This window comes from Drosophila novamexicana, unplaced genomic scaffold (assembly GCF_003285875.2).
Source record: "Drosophila novamexicana strain 15010-1031.04,08,12 unplaced genomic scaffold, DnovRS2.1 tig00004555-arrow-pilon, whole genome shotgun sequence".
Taxonomy (NCBI): domain Eukaryota; kingdom Metazoa; phylum Arthropoda; class Insecta; order Diptera; family Drosophilidae; genus Drosophila; species Drosophila novamexicana.
This window is the reverse complement of record NW_020825052.1, coordinates 468822-488867: the sequence shown is the minus strand read 5'-3', so window position 1 is coordinate 488867 and position 20046 is coordinate 468822. Positions and strand designations below refer to the sequence as shown.

At 42.5% G+C, this 20046-nt stretch overlaps 1 protein-coding gene across 3 annotated transcripts in view; it reads left to right on the top strand.

Moving 5' to 3' along the window:
* The window catches only part of LOC115770040 (CUGBP Elav-like family member 4), a 163698-nt gene that overhangs the window by 31869 nt on the left and 111783 nt on the right, over positions 1-20046 (top strand). For 2 of the 3 annotated variants that reach the window (XM_030715113.1, XM_030715110.1), the window contains exon 2: positions 1858-1906. In XM_030715113.1, coding sequence (XP_030570973.1) covers positions 1858-1906 — 49 coding nt within the window. Of the gene's footprint in view, positions 1-1823; positions 1907-2001; positions 2690-20046 lie in introns of those variants that run through there. The other variant, XR_004018800.1, reaches the window with a different exon arrangement.

The following is a 20046-nucleotide window of genomic DNA, read 5'->3' as shown; positions in this document are numbered from 1 at the left end:
TTTAAATTTTGCGGCGTCATCGCCAGTGCCAGTCCCAGACCCAGTCCTAGTCCCAGTCCCAGACCCAGTGCTAGTATCAACAACAACAAAAACAACAAGAATCCTCCTGCATCCTGTCACTGTCAACAACATGGCGGCATTGGCGTCGCTGTATACAAAATCAACAAGGCTTCAGTTCATCGACCACTTAATTTATCCAGCTGAGCTTTGAGTAAAGGCAAAAGCGAATTTATGCTCGACGCCAATTGTGGCGTGGATGTGGGCAATGAGGCGTGGCCGGCATGCCTTTGGTCAGACAGAGAAATGCACTTAATTGCCATCACAGCCGCCCATTCGTTGACTGTTTAGTGCGACAGCTCAGGCCTCAGCTCCCCCTCTTAAGTCCCACTCCAGCGGTGGCATTACAATTAAAAAATCAGCCAGCCAAAATAAAACGCAGCATGCATTTAGGCGCACATGGCAGAGTCCAGTCAGGAACAGAGCCGAGCTGAGCAGAGTAGAGCAGCAGCTGTAAAGGGAGAGCAGAGAGTGCTCGTGCAGACCTTCTGTTCATTCATTATGCATTAATGTAAATACGGTAAATGTTGTCCAATCATTAACATAATTGAATTACAAACAAGCGGGCGCCAAAATTGGGGTCTTGTTCATGCGCATGCATAAATCGCAATTTTAATTACTTGCTCGACTAATGGATTGTGTGTTACGGTAGCCGAATTACCAACTAAAAAGAGTTACTAGCCCAATATACTACTACTAACTAGCAAAACTCTATTTGCAGCCGCCTAGAACATTAAATATTTTACGACACGCCGTCGAGCTTGTGCCACACATAAAGCAATTGAATTTTGCAGTTAAAAGCTACAATCATTTTCAATTGCCGCAAACTAATGGCTGATTATAAAATATGCATGCGACAGGCAAACAGACAGCCGGACAACCATACGGCCGGGCCATCGAGCAATCAACCTGGTCGTCGTCGTCGACGACGTACTCCTCCGACGAGCATTGCCGAACTAATGACTGTGATGGGCCAATCTAAGGCCGTGCGACCAAAATGACACCTGGTTTATATAAAAAGGCAATCATCAAATGGGTGTCTCTCTCGGTCTTGGTCTTGGTTATTGATTTGCTCGGTTTTGCGGTAACGGCCACATCATAAAGCCTTCAATTAAGTTTTATTTTAATGTATTTCATTTCAACGTCTTTTAATGGCATTTTTCGTATGGCTCCCATATTACTCATTTGCCATAAACCAAAAGGTGACCACAACACGTAGCCCGGCTACAGTCACTGCCATCCGTTGGGGTTGCTCACGGTTCATATGGAGGTGGAGTTGGAGCTGGATGTGGATGGGCGTTAAGTGTTGCCCGCCAGTCGACATGGGTCGCTTGGGTGAGATTTAAGCTTTAATGATGCATGAAGCGGCACAGGATGTGGCTGCCCAGTCGTGGGTAAAAGGCAATGAGCGCAAATGTGCAGAGACTTCCATAGAGAGAGAGAGAGAGGGGGGAGAGAGGAATAGTGAGAGACAGAGCAGCCAAAAGATGGGCTTGCATATTGAGTGGCATTTAAATGCTTGAAACTGCTCTGTGCTGTGGACGATGCTTGAAGGTGTTTATGTAGAGTGCTACATCATCGAAAGTTGATGGTAGAATTGCCAAAATGAATTTGATAATGGGATTCTTAGTGCTCAAGAGCTGAGTAATTGACGTGTTTTGTGAACAGAAACGCAAGTTGATTATCCTTAAATAGAAAAATCGAATAGTTAAGTGTCAAAGTGACTTGTTTATAAATTAAATTGAGCAACAAACTTATAAGCAAACTTTTCATGACATATTTCTATTCTCTATTTTGCAGATGAACCGTGCTTTACAGCTGAAGCCAGCTGAAAATGAAAGTCGCAGCGGTAAGTAATCAAATCCAAAGTTATGACCGACAAATACTATATAATTTTATTTCACTGTTCCATTTGGCAATTCAATTTGCTGCTCACCAATCAAGTCGCCATAGGTGCCCAGAAATATAATTACTTTACTGCCAAACACATTTAACCGTCAAAAACTTGACCCATCGTCTTTATGGAAGTTTTCTTTGGTTCGGTTCCTGGGCAAAAGTGCAGCGTCAACGAAACTTTCTATTCACACCTTGTCTAAGTATGTGCTGAATTCGAACACGAACCCAAACTTGAGCCTTGAGTCCTCTCCCCTCCTTTCAACACCTACAACACACGTCAGCTGAAATTACGGGTGTGCTTCGATAAACTGTCAAAACTGTCTGCAAAAATTTGACATTTAAAAAAAATCGAAAAGAGAAAATCATGAAAAAAAAGAAATAAAGAAAACACAGCACTGGTTTAGAAAATGGAGGGTGAAAAAAAGTTATAGCAAAACAACGTGGAACTGTCAATGGCAGGCAATGGTTGCCGGACAAGGGAGCCCTGCTCTGCTTTGCTCTGCCCTGGTGGTCAGGGCGCCATATTGTTTTTACTGGGCTGCCCCGCTGTTGTCATGTTTCACGCTTGTTTCTGACAGCACAGCCCCCATGCCGAAGCCCTCGAAACCTTTTGGAATGCGTACAAAAAGTGGGCAAAGATTTGCATAATTTACACAGCACTTGATTTTTCTTTTTGGGTCATTTCTCGAGTAGTTCTTGCATTGATAAACTTATTGACAAGCTCATTATGCATGAGGCAGCAAAATGGTCGGTTTTTTTTCCATTTTCTTAACGTATTGGAAGAATGTAAATTTAATATTATAAACAGAAAACTGTGCTTAAGAGAGCTGCACAGCCACGTAGAAGTATTAAACATGCCATCTAAATGTCTCAATGCATATTTAACGTAATAGCTTACGTTACGTAAGCGAAAGCGTAAGCAGATTTATTGTCCAAGTTATGTTATAGATGCATGCTTTAATGCGCAACGGCAGCTGGATTTGACGTCATGTCTACGTAACGTAAGCAATTACGTAAGCAAAAAAACAGCGCACATACGTTTCGAGATTGGTTGGGCAAAGAGTATGCTCACGAAATTGAGCTGCCCGAGGGGCAGGTGGCAGCCACAAAAGTCAGTGCACTCCGCGCAATCTTTTAAGACATTTTCAAGCTGGCAACGCTTATCAAAGCAGCACAGCGCCCAAAATGTCCATTGCACAAATTGCTTGTGCACACACATACAAACATAGAGTGAAAGAGAAATGTAATAGGAGATATGGCGAGAAAGAGGGAATGCAGAGCCATTGCTCATAAGAGTCAACGTTGACGGTCGGTGGACGGTCGTCCGTCGCTGTGGCAAAAACTTGACAAAGTTGATGTGTCAAATCAGCAGAAGGCGAGTTGAGCAACGCAGAGCAGCAGGACTAGAAACGAAGGATGCCATCAGCTATACAAACGGATGACCTTTAAACTTTGCCAAAGGACATGAAAGCACTAATCGTTACGTTGCTCCCTTCATTCATTCAACGTTCATTTGCCAGTTGCTTCGATTTCTCCATCAGCTCGCTTGGCTCGACTCTGCTCCGTTGAGCTCTTGGAGCGCTTGGCGGCAACAATTTAAACTTTTCTAATCCGCTGGGGATTCAAACTTCAAGTTGCAGCGCTGGCAACGCGGCGGCAATCTGTCCGCACAATTGTGTCGCTCTGGATGCTGCTGCTGCTGCTGCTGCTGCTCTTTACTGTCACTGCTAGCTAGGAGCAGCAGGTCTGGCGCTGGGGCCAGTTCCCGACCCGGCCCATCAGCAACGCAATCAAGTCGACATTTTTGTTTGTTGCTTTGTTTGTATTTCGTCTCTGCTACTGCGACTGCTGCCGCTGCTGCTGTTACTTTTTGGCCAACAAATTTCCAAGAAATTAAAGCGCTCAACTTTCTGGCCGCTATCAGCAACGCACTTGGCAACTCAACAGCATTTCCGACTTTTGACTTTGGCTTTTGTTCAGGCCCAAAAGCCTAGGCCAAATGCAATTATACAAGGACAAGTTTAATTGCTTGGTTGAGAGCTCAGCTAAAGTCGGCTGCAACTTTAGCGCTGACATTTGCATTTTGTTGTTGTTGTCGCTTTACATTTAAGCCACTTGAATTTATTTAAAGTCAAATTAAGCAGAAAACGTGCACGCCTAATTTTACGTGTGATCAGGCCAGATGGTATTGTGCTCTGAATTTGGCCAGCTCAAAGGACTTGCTCGTTATTGCCCTGCTTCTGCAATTTTATCAATTTTAACTCAAACAAACGCTGACCGTTTCCCGTCCTTTCTCTTTTGAAAAAGGCTAAAATTGTTGCACATTTTCCTTTGGCTTTTGTCTGTGTCGCATACGCAATTTTCTGTGTGCCATATCTAAAGTCTGATGACTTTCATTTCATTTGCCCTGGCACATACACATACACACACACACACATACGAATGCACACGTTTAGTTATTTATCTTGATATTCTCCTTCTCTCACACATACACACGCACATACACGTTCATGTTTCATCATTATCAAACTCATATTGTCGCCAGCTTCGTCTTCGTCTTCATCTGCGTCTTCGTTTACGTCTCTCGCTTTTACGCGTAATTTGTACTTGTCTAACACGTAATGATGTCACGTAAATTGCATACGTTGACGTTACGTTGCGTTGCGTATTTTTAAACTGCACGCCCCACATACACACACAGCTTGGGCAAATTGAGCAAAGCGAGTGAACGGGCGAGTGAGCGACTTAAAGTCAAATTAATATTACTCATACGCAGCGTACCTCAAGCAATGTGTGTGTGTGTGGCAAAGAACTGACACAAGCTGTCTCTATATCTCATTCTTTCTCTTTTACAAGTCCTCTCTCTTTGTCCCTCTCTCTCGTACATAAATAAATTGTGAAATCCGTGCCATTTCCTTGAGCGCAACGCAGATTTATGTTTCTAAATGCGCATTAATTTCCTTACCTTTATCCTGAGCTGCTTCTGCCTGTATATGTGTGTGTTCGTGTGTGTGCATATTTGTGTGCGTTTCGTGTGTCATACGTCAGTAAATCAGCTGACTGCTGCCTGCTTTCCGTCTTGGCTCATTCATCATACTTATAAATATTCATTTCCTTTCCCGCGCTGTGCCCAAAAATGATTGCAAAAGATTAAAAATCAACTCCATATAAATATGCGTATACATACCTTGATAAATTACAAAGTAAATTAGCAAGAGCAGAGAAAGAGGGAGAGATGGAGAGAGAGCTTGCCAGAGAGATTGAGATACATAGAGAGAGAAAATTAAATATACAATTGCTTTGTCAGTCCATCCATCAGTCAGTCAGTCGGAAAACGTATGTGAGAATTCGCCTTTCGCCTTTCGATTTTCTTATCGATAACAAAACAAAAAACTTTGAGCGGCTCATTTTCTGGCTGCGCAGGCAGCCTGATTATTACAGACAACGCCTCATCAAATTGAAAAGCAATGAACTATGAAAAAGCCCGAATAGAGAGAAACTAACCCTAACAACAAGAACAACAACAACGTGCTCCTAATAAGCGACAGGCGCAAAACTTTCTCGGGCAGCGTGGGAGGCGAAAAACTAATAATAATAATACGCAGCGTTGGCTGCAAAAACTTTTCTCATTTGTGCACAGTTTTCCTATGCCAAGCGCCCCTCCATCTGTCGATATCTGTGATGGCTGCTGCTGCTGCCGCTGCTGTTGCCAGTTCGCATGATTACGCATTTGAATTGTATTGGCGCCAATTTATGTTGCCTACTTTTCGGCGAGGCTGACGTTCGCCAATTTCATTATCGACACTTTACCTGGCACTGCTCGCCGGCTTTTATGGCCAACGAAAAACTTGGCTTATTAGCGTGCAACACAGCGGAATGTCTGTGAGTATGTTTCAAGTTAGGCGAATGTTCGCAATAAAAAGAGAAAGCAGGCGACAAATTCAATTGAATTTATATTGTGCTATATGTGGTATATGCTTAGCGAGTAGATTGGAACTTGTCTGGCGCAAGATGATTGGCTTCGGCAGGCGAGCTAAAAGCGGGCGGCGCAAATTAAAAAATTCACCACTAAGCCCAATATCAAAGCCGCACACAGACAAAAGGCATAAATAAGGGCCAAAGAGGCTAACGGCAGCGCCTAAAAGCAGACATTTCTGTTTTTGCTGCTGCTTCATTCATTCTTGCTGTACATCTGCTTGCTTCTAGCCCCCCCGCTCAATCGCAAATTCTTTAATCAGCTTAAATTCACACGTACCAAAAGCGACGTATAGCCATTGATTGGAGGCTTACACGGCCTTACTCCACCCACACAATTGCCGAAAATCTTTATATTTCTCTGGTGTGGTCCCCAATTTTGCTCTGCTTTTGGGTGCTCCTTGCTGTTGCTTTTATCAAAGCCAGTTCAAAGGCTCGTATGTGTATTTAGGCTTTTATTGTTTTTGACCTTTTCTTTTTCTTTCATTTTTTTCTGACAACAAAAAATCGATTTTCACACACATACGCAGCAGCCCACGCACAGCGGAAGAGCGAAAATGTTGAGGAAACACTTTTGCCCAAATAAAACTAAATCACAAGCCTCAGCAGCAGCAACAACAGCAGCAGCCGCCGCGTTTGCAAGTTCAAATAAGCGATAATAAGTATTTATATGCCCGAAAATGTAGGCAACACATTTTTCGTTTCTTTCGGTTTTTTGTGTACATTGTGGAAAAGAGCCTGCTAAATGCGTTTTAATGTTTTTTCAACGCCAGAAAAAAAAAGAAAACAACTTTGAGTCTGGCAACGCCGCAGCGCAGCATCTTAAATATTTAAGCACACTTTTAGACAGGATTTTTTGTTTTGTTGTGCTGTGTTCTTTGCGTAGTTTGTCTGCGCATCATTTTTCTTACGTTGTTGCTTGATTTTTTTACGAGCGACTGAAGCCTGTCAATTGGCTGAATGCCTCCCAAAAATGCCAGAGGCCTAGACGGAGGCACAGCGCAGAGCCAAGTGGCAGCCAAAAACGATTTGTAATGTTTTCTTGGCCGCGCCGGAAACGGAAAAGCACACAAACACAAATACAGACACCGCCTGCCTGTATGTGTGTGTGTTGCTTTTAGTTTGTTATTGTTTTCTTTTCTTCTGTTTGGGGGCGGGGCACTCGCTGTGTTTAGGCCTGCCAAATGTCATCATTAGCGTTTCAATTGCCATTTTAGTCCGTGACATTTGAAGCATTTGCATAAAATTCAAGTCAAGCTGTTGACATTGATGGCTGACATTCTTTGATGTTTGCTTTTGAAAAATAAAGCCAAAGAAGCTCAAATACCCTGCAGCTGGTAGCCCGAAAAGCAGCTGCTAAGCGCAGATTAAAGAGGATTGAATAAAAACGATAAGCCCTACCCATATATTTATACTGCATATGTTGCCAGATTTGGATTGCCAAGTGTTTCGAAAGTTTCTGGTATAAAAATAGCATACACGAAACTGAAAAACCTTTTAAGGCCCATTTCGACTGAAAATTATAGTTAAATTCTTTTATGCAGGGCATAAATGTGGCTGCCTGATCAGTTTATTGTCGTGACATTTTTGGCTCTTTGATTGAAAAGTGTCGCGAGGGTTCAGCCGTGATTTACCTCAGCTCTGCTGGCCTCCCACCTGACCCGCTGGACACATAAACACCACCAAAAATACAAAAAAAAAACAAAAACAAAAAACAACCTGCTGATCTTATCTACGCGGCAATTGTCTGACGCTTTTGCCTCTGCTTTTGTTTGCGGTGTCTTCATTTCAAATGAGAGGCTAGGGGCGGGGCGGCTGGGAGACAGCTTACGATAAGCGACACGCAAGGGCGACAGTCTGGGGTTGGGGGCAGTACAGTCGCGGCCGGCAATCAATAGTGTCAACAGCGCGACGGCTAGCGGGGCGTATGTGTAATATAAAAAGTAATTATTTCTTATGCAATATAGCCCTCAGGTGGAGGGAGCATATGCCGCGGGGGGCGCGGGGTCCAGCCACATGATAAGCATCTGGAACAGCATTTTATTGCAAGCGGCGCAATGTTTTAATTGTTTGTCGTGCCGGAGCTGCCATCCAGCTGCTGTGTAGTATTATTTTGTGTTTCTGTTTCTGTTTTTGTATTTTTACAAGCAAACAGCTCAGCCATAAAAGATTGTAATCTTAATTGCATTTAGAGTGCCTTGCATTGTAGGTTAATAATCATAAATGTTATGGTAATAGTCACCACATGAATGTGTATGTACGTGTGAGGCATTTTGTTGTGGCTGCAACAATGTCTGCTCCATTTGCCAAAGCCCTCGAAAATATAGCACTCCAAACGTAATGCACGGGCATTTGCAGAGTACACACCAGGTGCAGCTGGCAATTAGAAAAATTGATATTGCCGGCCACTACAAATAAAAAGTGCGCCTAAGTGGGCTAATAATATCCGCTAATGCAGTGTCATCAAAACTATTTGCTTATATCAATGTCTTTCCTTTTATTATTAAAATAAGACCCATAATTTGTTCTGTTATCCTGTTGCATTTTAGCATGTTTTTTCAACCTTAAACAAGTCTTGCATATTTATTTTATTTTTCTTTCAATTAAATCAAAAATGAGTCAGTTAGGTCAATGTCTGACTAAATCATTTAATACATTTGGTAGTTTTCTAGAATATAGTATAAAATGTATACAATATATATATAAAAGAACTCGTAAACTCTGGTTTCTCACAGATATCGTCTAAGAGTTCGGAGTTCTCAATTGTTGTTGCTGCTTATTTTGTGACTTGCCAACACGCCATCTAGCCATATCTGGCACACACACACACATGCATACACACAACCCCCACCCCCCCTTGACAACCGTCCTTGACGTGTAAAAGAGATAGATAGCATTTTATGAGCGTCCCACAACGCCCCCTTTGGCAGCACACTTGAGCAGACGGGCACAAAGCGGAGCTCTGGCGTTTGCTTGGCTCATATACTTTACAAATCTTGATAGCTTAATAGCAAGTAAGACGAACTGTGTGATCGCAGAGGGGGGGGGGCTCGGAGGGGAGGAAGTAAAAAGCAAAGACATGTTTTGGCCAGCGGGCGAGCTAAAAGAATTCTGGCACATTAAAGACCCAAAGCGTAAGCCAAAAAGCTGAAATAATATGAAAAGTCATAAAAACAACAGCGGGGCGACTGCAACAAGAACAAAAGCAAAAACAAAGCGAAAAGCTGGCGAGCACAAGCTTTGGGTTTATATTCTTCATATGTGTTTAGTCGCTCTTTCTCTCTTTCTCTCTGTCTCTCTGTCTTTGAGAGTGTGTGTTAATTTAGGCGAAATCAATAGAATCCCTCGCAAGTGTCGAGCGCTCTGCTTAAATGAATGTTACGTAGGTGGCGACAACAGAACTACCTGAATTTATGTTAAGTTGAGTCACCAGCAGCGACAAAAACTATAAAAATTAACGAGCTGCAAGTAATGGAGCATACTTTCTGGCGTTTTGGCCCAGCGAATGGGCATAAAATGCGCTCCGCTGCCTCCGACTCGGCCATTGTTGCGAAATATGCTGCTCTGTCGCTCGCACACTCTCTGCCATCCCTCTCGCTCGCCCACACACTGGGTGTAGTATTATAATGCCATTATCATTTTTATTATTGCATTTTAAATGCATTTATATATTTATATATAAAGTTCGTAGATATGTATATATATGTAATTTTTTGCCTTTTTGTTGTGCCTTCCATTCATAATTTTTAATGCTTGGCCAGCTCACAGCTCATTAGGCAGGCAACAACAATCGACAACAAATTGTGAAAAGTGTCTGCTGCCAAGACGCAGGCGTAGACAAGATTAATGCATTGTTGCCACGTATCCTGCCACCCACACACGCACACACTCACACAGACACATTTTATTTTTTTGAAAGTCGCCTCAAAGTCATGTGTACGTCTCTCGGAGCCAGTGCTGTGCTGTTAACTGCATTTAAAGTAGTTGCTGCTTGTTTTGTTTTCTTGGTTTTGTATTTTTCTTTTCAAGAAAATGGCACAATAGTTGAACAGTCGCATGTGCGCCGAGCTGGGTAAAGCACACGACTGGGCCCAGCCCAGCAAGCGGGGCGGCGGGGGCTAGCAATGAAATTGGGTTTTGGGTTTGGTTTGCCGGATGAAAAGCTGAGTGGCCAACCCCCAAAGCATTGTTATGGAAAGACGCAGATCAAGAGATGGAAAGATGGATGTTAACATTCCTGGGTTGTATGGAAAAAAATATATCAGATTATGTAGAATCATGCTACGCAACAAATATAGGTAACGCTATTAACCAATTTATAGTTTTTATATTTCAATTGAATTAATTTGGAGTTATATCTGAACCACTTTTTAATAGTGTGCGAGATATGGCAAAATATATATGCCAGAGAGGAAGCCATGTTTGTACACCGATTGAACGCTTCACAGCTATAATAATAGTTGTTTTCGTTATAATTCTCTGGCATGTAGAGCACGAATGACCTCTGGCCTAAGATTTTTGTTGTTATTTAAAACACACTTAAAGCTCTGTGAATGCATTACTTCATGCACTCTACACGGGGACTCAGATTCTGCTATGTAGTTTGTAGTTGTTGTGTGTGTGTGTGTTTGCTTGGGACAAACGTGCCTGCAACAAAACAAGCCCTAGCCATAGCCATATATCTATCTATATAGCGAGTCAACCAACTATCCATCCATCCATCCATCCATCCATCTATGCAATGCAGCAAGTCATGCAGCGCAGCTCGCTGACCCGCACGCTGCCTTTGTCTGCCCCCAAAGCAGTCTCTGTTCAACTATCTATCTCCAGCTCTCCCCCATCCTTTTTTTCACTCTCTCCCACTCTCGATCTCTCCACTGTCTGTCCAGCTTGCATGCATTTGGCTTTACAAACAATATTTGTTGTTGTTGTTGTCTTCACACAACAACTACATCAAACTCAGGACTCCCATCGAGCTCTGTCTATTTTGAATCCTCTTTTTCACTTTTGCCCCTCCAACGGCCGTGCAGCCTGTCCAGCCCGAACGCCCACACCGAAGACTAAACAAACTAATATGCTATGCTTAAAGCGTACATATTGGACTTACAGTTGTTGTTGTTAGTTGCTTGTTGTTATTTTTGATGTTGTTTGTATACAACAGCCAGAGTGAGAGAGCAACAGCAGCTATAGCTCAGGCATCAGCAACCATTTGCCGGCTACTACAAAAGGCCTCCCGCTGCTCGCTTCCTTTCTCTCGCTCTCTCTCTCTCTCTCTCTCGCTTACTCTCTCACTCGCTCTGTGCTGGCCCCGGCTGTCATATTTCGTGCTCTCACGCTGCCTACATGACACGCCATTGTGCTGGCCCAAAGTTTCCCACAGCGACCCGCTGAGCTCTGCAGCTGAATTCCCGAGCTGAGCTCACGTTGACGACCCCGCACCCGCCCCCGTCCTGACTCCCCTGCCCTGGCCCCTGGCCTGTCGCACGCTTATCATATAAATTCTCTGGCTTGTTATTTTTTTTCTAATTTTTATTTTTATTTTTTTGCTGTTTTGCTCTCTGATCCAGGCCATAACAAAAAGGCTAAAAATGTTGGCTTGTTGTTCTGCCTGCTATTGAAGGCTTAAGCGCCCGACAGCCACTCAGTCATTCAGTCAGTTAGTTGGTTGAAAGGCGCTTCGGTTATTCGTCCTGTGCCTGTGCTAAGCAAACAAACACTCACACACTCACACACACAAAATCAACGCCAGACAAAAACAACAAAAGAGCCTATCCCGTAGTCCATATAGACTATGTTCGAATAGTTCTCCTCCCACTCTTGTCGTCCCTCCGGCTCTTGGTCTATGCATCAGCTGTAAATGCATTTTACACTTGACTGCTGTGGCGAGCATTGCCTAAAGCTGTTGCCAAAAAATTGTTGACTTGTTTTTATAGGTGTTTGGTCAAAACTATACTGTAAGCAAAAATTACAGCACATGTCAGAAGCAGAAGAAGATGCCCCAAATCTTAACATTTCGAGAGATTTTGCTTGAGATCACATGAGTTTAGTAAGCAAATATTCTTCTATACTTGCTTTAAACAACTAAAATTTTTACATGAATTTTTGCCTGATATCGGACATACGTCTTATCTTTCTGTTGTGTTTATGAATATATGGTATATGCTTCTTGAAGGAGCATTAACATACTAAATACTCATTCTTATTAGCGCAAAGACTTTTATAATATAAAACTCAACCGCTACACACTGGTACGCAGACCATTTGGTAATAATATAAACTCATCAGCCTTATGAAAATTGTCCGAGCCAGACAACAACACGACAACAACAACTCAACTGTCGCCTGTTGTCTTTAAAACTCTATCAAAATGCACGCATGTGTTTAATTACCCGCTTTGAGAAGAGGAGACGACGTCACATTGTCGGATAGTAAAAAATTTACTACGATAATTAAAAATTTCTCAACACAGAGAGAGACAGAGGAAGATAGAGAGAATAAAAGCGAGAGAGATCTAATGAAAAGTGACAAAAAAGATGAAACGATAGCTCCGTCATGTGATGCGTTTCATATAAATTTCGAAACGTAAATACGAGTCCTGGCTGGTAATTAATAACTAAAGCAGCAGGAGCAGCCGGTCCAGAAGCAGGACGACAGCTGAGCTGAGCTGAACGAAGCGCTGCCCATAAAAGTATGCTACACAATTTTCAATGCTGAAAGCGCGATAAAAATGAAATTTTATGTGCTGCTTAAGGGCGTCGCTAAAGGTTATTAAATTCGCGTCGCTTGGGGGTGGGTGTGGTTGCCTACCAGGGTTGTCAGGGCGCTTAAAGCTGTCTCGAACACATAGTTTAATTGAAAACTTTGCTGTGTGACTTTCAAATGACATTCAAATGTGAAGCCAGCATGTAAAAAATCAGCAGCAGAACAAGTGCAGCACATGGTTATAAAATTATGATATGGCTTATAAGCAGCAGGCGACGGCAGTATAGTGTAGGCGGTGGGCTGTGGGCGCGGTGCGGTAGGGCGGTGGGGCGATATAAGGACTCGCATTAAGTGCCATTGTCTGCCTGTTAACATGCTCATTACTAGGCAAAGGCAAAAACAGAAAGGAAACTGAAACTCGCTCATGACTTCACTTCAATTATAATTACGTCAAACAGTGCAACAGAAGAAAATGTGCAACTTGAGGCAAACAACAGATAGAACGTAGACCAGACCCAAACCCAACCGGGACTCACTTACCAGACAGACTTGTCGACAACACAAACAACTTGCAAGTGAGCATTTCCTTTAATGCCTGCCATTGCGCTTTTGCCATGGTTTTTTCTCCTTTTTTTTTATACATATATATATATATATTACATTACGTTTGCTCCCAAAGTGGAGCTCGCTGTGGACGACGATGATTGTCATTGTTTTTAATGCCAAAGAGTTTGGTCTTTGGCAACATAATACGAACAGCCCAGTCAAAGCACGGCAGCAAGCAAAAACTGTCTGAAGAAAACTCATAATTGCACAGCACAAATTGCAAGTTATGGGCTAAGTTGTGCAACGCAGAGCAAAGAACAAGGTACATATGATCTGAACTAAAAGCATTCATCATGTAACTTTAGCGCTAAGCAACGGGTGCCGGGGGTGCTGGGGTAATGGACAAGCGCCCGCCAGGTGGGCCAAGATGCGAGTCCTTTATCTTTGATGCAATTTATGTAATAAATGCCTTAACGAGAGCATGGGATAGTGTCCCAAATTGGAGAGACCACTTTTGTCTTTAGTTACTTTTTATTATATTGTGAATTTTATTTTTATTCATTTATATTTCTACAGTTATTAGCAAACAATAAGAGGTGCAGCTATTTACGGTTATAGTAATAAAATATATTTGGCTTATATGTATTGAACAAAACTATGTTGCTTATAAATAACTCTAAAATATGAACCCTGAGCCTAGCTAAGCAAATATTAATATTTAAAAAATATTTCTTCTAAAGCTCTCAGCCTAATAACCCACTAGTGTATTTGTATAACATGTATACTTACATGTTATATATATTTTTAAATATTTTATAACATACCCAACTGCATTAATGAAATTCTTCAAGTGCCTGAAAAGTTCATTTTCGTAAAGCAGTTGCAGCTGCAATTTAAATATCGTTTAAAGCCTTGTGTTTTTTGTTTTCTGCACGCGGCTGGCCGCCATATTATTGATGTCTTTTGACGCCGCACTCTGGCCCTGGACTGGACAGGACGCTGTGCATCCAGGGCACGCACACAAAACAGTTGGCAAACAGAGAAGAAGCAGCAGCAGCAGCAACAACAGACAACGTGCAGTGTCCGCCGCAACTGCCCGCAGTCCGAGGCAGTTTTCCATTGAAGTCAGTTGAACGTTTTGTCTGCTCCTCTGCTGTCTCCTGGCGCGTCACTCACTGCGCCAGTTATGATGGTGCGAGGTGGTGTGGGATCGGGCAGTTGGGGCTCAGGTTCTCTTCTCTGTGTTCTGCGACTCCAGTTGTAATTTATTTGGGCGCTCCGGCAACGTTTTCTTTATTGCTGTTGCTGCTTTTGCTGCTGCTGCTGCGACCGGGCAAAACTTATTAATTTAGACTTTTTGTTCGCAAATTTGCGTCTGGGTCGTTGCCCAACTATGCAACAACAACAACAACAACAACAGCAATAGCAAAATCTGACAGCAGCTTTTGGTTCGTTGTTGGTTTTTGTTGTGCTTTGGCAACATTTATGCAAATTAGTTTTGATTGTCTCTCGCTACCTCTCTCCCCTGGCATCTTCCTCGGAGCACAGGAAATTGAAAGTTAATTTGCATGCTGTATAGTTTAAGGCGCCGCACAGTTAAATACACAACAATAACTGTCGACGGGCAACGTTTATTGTTGTATATATTTTATTTTATTATTGCATTATCTTTGCATTGCACTCTCATATTTATTTATATCCAGGCCCGAGCGGCCACCCGTCGCCTTATTTAATTGCACGTGCATAATTCTTTTAAAATACAATTATTAAAACGCCTGGGCAGACGCAGCTCATGCAAAATTTATGTTCATTTCGGTTCACTACGGTTCACTTCGGTTTATTCCTTATGCAGGCGGCAGCTTAAGGATGCGCTTCGTCCTCGACGGCATTCGCCTCCACCCGTGCGTATGCTGCGTATTATTATTTTAACAAGTTTTCACTCTGTCCCGGACTCTTTTTGGGGGAATGCGCCTTTAAGGCGCTTACTTGCATATTTATGTCACTGTCGGGAATGTGTCGCCTCTGGTCACTCGCTCGAACGTTACATAAATATGAAGTACACACAGCGTAGAGCAGAGGAGTGCGGCGTTTGTTAACTTGGCTGGTTGGCTGAGCTGCTGCGGCTGCTGTTGCTGCTGCTGCTGCTGCTCGCTCATGTGTGACAGTGGCCAGCTGGCTGAGAGACGGGGCAATTGACAGTTTTGTTGCATACATTTTGTGGGGGTTGCTGAATATGCGAGCATCCAGCAAAGTGGGGCAGAGTTGAGCCTGGAACTGAACTGAACTGAACTGAACTGAAACTGACAGGATTACAGCACTGGGAGTTCGTTGGGTTCTGGCTCGGATGGGCTATGGTAGTATCTGACAAAAATTTTCATACGACACTCAGCTCATCTGTTATCGTTTATGAACATAATGCGAGAGCCATGGCTTTTGTTTATTATCACATATGCATGCTGATAATCTTCCAATAATAGAAACTTATGTTACGGTCTAAGTATATGCTTACATGGAAAGCAGCTCAAGCTCTGTTAAAGCCAGAAATGCCTGCACATTTTGCCATTACCATTTCGTCGGGGTTAAAACGTGTGGCCAGTGTCCTTCAAATGAGCAAAAATCGAGAGTTAGCACCCAATCCAGGCAGTTGCAAGTGGGTTGCTCTGCAGTCAACTCGTTTGTCGCAGCTCAGTGCACTGTGTGCTGGCGAAAAATTTCACAACTAATTGAATATTTAAAACTGCCAAACCGCAATTTCAAATTTATTACCCAGTGCAGCAACCACCCCTTTGCACAGAGTGCAGCAGGCAACCAGCCAGCCGAGCGTCCATTCAACGGCCATTACCTTTTGCATGTGTGTGTGTGTGTGTGCTCCCTCTCCCCCTCTCTCTTCTCCCTCCCTCTTACTCACTCGCCCGCTCTGGTGCTGGTATAAAATGTCACTTAATTGCAATTTAGTAAATTGTTTTCCATGTTGTATAACAACGGCGGCAACAAGCAACTACCCCTGAGTGCCACACCCCATTCGCCTGCTGCCTACACGGGGCACACACATATTAAAACCATAAATTTTGCGGTGATTTATCTTAATTTAAATGTTGCAACAATGCATGCGGCTGGTTGCTGGCGATGTCTGCTGCCTGCCCCTTTGTTTAAATAACAAAGCAGCTAAAAGTATGCAACAATTTTTGCACTCACACCTACACGCAGCCCATTTTATGGTGGTAGAGTTGCTTTTGTATTTTAATTTTTTATTATATTTTTTGTTTAATTTTATTTTATATTTTTTTGTTTTCGGTGTTTTTTTTTTTTGGACGCCCCGGCAACCGCCACGCTGTGCGCGAAAAATCAATTAAAAATTCATCAAATAATTAACAAAAGCACAGCGCAACGTTAAAGGCAAGAAGGGGTTAAACAATAGCTGCTGCTCCTGCTGCTGCTGTTGTTGTTATGTCCTCGTCTCGTCTCTCTCTGGGGAGTGTTTAACTTGGCCCGCTGAGGGACGTAATTTCAATGCTGCCTCCATGTGTGTGCGACTGCGACGCGCAAAACAAATTAAATTCAATTTAGTCAACAGCAGCAGCAGCAGCACTTGGGTGCAGGGGCGATAAGGGTGTACAGGGAAGGAGGAGTTTCTGCAAGAAGGTGCAATTTTGATGGATTGCTTTGGCTGTCTGCCTGCCAGTCGAGTGCCTGGTACAAGTGGGTTTCCACAGGAGCTGGCTGTCTTGTTTGTTGCTTAGCTGCAAAGTTTACGAGTTCCTGCTGCTGCTGATTTTGGGTGCTTGTGTGTGCAAATTTGCATATGTGCTGGTGCTCTTGCATGTGTGTGCGTGTCTTTTATAGTGTGTATGCTGGACCAAAGTTGTGCCCAAGTTAACGCAGCTGCATTTAAACTTTCTACGCATTCAAGTTAAAATACAGCAACAAAAACAGAGCCAAGAACAAACAAAAAAAAATACACGCATACAAGAAATTAAAAACTTTTCCAGCAAATGGCATTAGCATTAAATTTTGGCATACTTTCCAGCGCCTCAAGTAATTTGTAAAAAGGCAGCGAAACTTAAGTAAATAATGGACTTTTATAAACAACTTGAAATTCCATTCAATCACATTGAAATTAAAGGGGCAACTATTGCTAAGCAGCAAATTCTATACTTTTATCAAAGATAATTCTCTTTTTACCCAACTTGTATACTTAAACCTGTGTTAATTTTTCGTTCTAAATTTATTTACGTGCTTAAATTGTTTGCCTACAAATTTGGTAAACCTAAAATCAGGGCCTACCTGCAGTCAATGCTCTGACTTAAGGCCATTTTTCTTGTGCTGGCCCAAAACGAATGACAGAACCTTAAGCCGGCCACAAACAGGCAAACCAAAAATCACAAATTTCCGCTTTTTAATGAATGCCACTGACAGCAAACGGGTCTGCCACGCCCATAAAAAGGCGTGGGTCAAAACGATAACACGTCGTGCCAGCGACAGCGACAGCGACTGCGACAGCGACTGCTACTGCTACTGCTCCTGCGACTGTAACTGTAACCAGTTTAAAAGTTGGCGGCGTGACATGTCAGCGTTTGGCTGCGACTTGCGGCAGTGAGGCGACTCGCACAGAGCATGCAACTTCATTTATAAAAACCCCTTTTTATATTTTTTGTTGTTGTTGCCAACTGACTTTTGGCTCTTTGTAATTTATACGCGCTTAAAGGCGTCATGTCGAGCAACACCTACAAATTCTTTGTTCCCATTGTTTTTGTTGCCATTTGTTTTTTTGAGCTTTTGCATAACGTCAACGTCTGACAAATGTGCCATAAGCAGCAGTAGCAGAAGCAACAACAACAACAACAGCGACAACAATCAGCAGCAGCAGCAGCTTTGAAACTTTTGCGTGCGGCTTTCGGTTTTGGTTTCATTTTTGTGGCCAGCGGTTAAAAAAGTTGTGGCCAAATAAATGGCCAAATGGTAGAAAATGACAAATGACCGTCAATCATGACAGGCCAGACGAGAGCTTCCAGCTGCGGACGGTCTGCAGCTCGTTGGAGGTGGGGTTGATAAGGCTAAGCTGTGTCTGCCACAGTAACCAGCCAGCCCAGAGTTAGGCGCTGGGGCCGGGCCGGGTTAAAGCCAAACACACACACCTGCTGGTCAATGACAGTCAAGGCTCATCATTGGCCAAGGGGGGGCGGGCGGTAGCTGTAGCTGCTTTCTGGCCATCTAAATGAGTGTTCTGCGCCAGATAAGCTGCACAGCTCATATTTTTGTGGATTGTGCCATTAAATGTGTGGCTAAAGTAAAATATATATGAGCAATAAGTTAAATATCTAAATGATAAGTTAAATGGTCGTAGGTAGATATTAAATTATTATTAATTCAATGCGCTAAAGCTCTGCTTATACAAAAATCGAGTGTAATATATATATATATATTAATATTATTCTTGATTACATGTTCTATTAAAAGTTAAGTTGCAGCTACTTTATTCCAGCTACGAGTGTTGCTCAAAAAATTATATTTGGCAGCATGTAGAGTGTGTTAAAAAAGAAAGTTGCAACAAAGTTTTCAGTTCTTATAGAATTCTTAACGCAGCAAAGTTGAAACAATGAAAGTTTTAATGTTATTATTTTGTATATTTATATGACACCAATTTACTTAGTTTATTATGTGTGTCATTATTTATATTGATTGGGTTATTTTATGGAAATAATAGTGTCCGGGCGAACCAAAAATGCTTTGAAGCAAATTGACAAATTCTTCTGGCCGGACGAACGCTGCGTATGCGTAATAAACGTGCCATAAACTTTGGCTGGCAAAAATATGCTTTTGGCCCAGCGGCGGGTAAACAAAATCGTTTGGCTGCAAGAATTTACAATATAAGTTTGCAATCTGACAAAGGGCTACCAAATTGCTAAGACGGGCAAGAAAAATCTTATCAATTTTCCGTATTTTTTTTTTCCATCTACTTTTTTTTGTCTTACATATATATGTATTTTGCGAGTTGGCCAAGTTTGAGAGTTGCTGCCCTCCGAAGTGCCACTGAAAAATATTTTATTGAATATAATAAGCAACGCAAACTTTGGCCAGAGGACACAAAGTTGTAGTAGACGCAGCGAGTGCTCTTCCTGTTTGCCAGAGAGCGCACAAACAATTTTGCCGGCTGTCCTTTGTCCTTGTTCTATACCCTCGCCCATTTTACTTCCCTTGGCGCACTGCATTTATTGCATTCGCTTTTGTGCTGCTTAAGCAATATAATACCTGCGTGTGAAATAACGCAAAGTTTATGCAGCGCTGAAAAACTTTGCGCTTAAATGAAAACTACAAAACATTTAAGTTTCGGGCAACGGCAACCAAATTTAAATGCCAACTCCCAATTGGGCAGCCCTTGAGGGGTTGCTGCTGCTGCCGCCGGGCACTGAAAATGAATTTGAAATTTGAAAAGTCTTCTTATAGCGCTTTTTTCTTTGCTTGCCAAAGTTAAGACTTTGTAGTCGCGTCTTTGAGGTAGACTGCAAAAAAAAAAAAAAAGAAGTGTCAAATTAAATTTAAAAAGTGATTTGCCGCGCTTTCTTTTTGCCTGCCCATTCCTCAGAACTTGTGTGTGTTTCGCTGCTTATTTTCTTTGCCCCGTGGACTGCTTTTTAAATGCTGCCACGACTAAATACCAAAGTGAAAATTCGCTATAATTTGCCTAAAAGTCATTTTGTGGCCCTCTTTCAGCAGTTTATAGAGAGCAAGAGAGTGAGAGAGAGAGAGAGATAGGGGAAGCAGAGATTGAATTGCCCTTATGCTGCGCGTTGCGGCTTACAGAAAGCGGTCGCTATTCTATTTAAAGTTCCCTTAAAGGTAAAGATAGACTTGATTATGAGTAACAGTCAT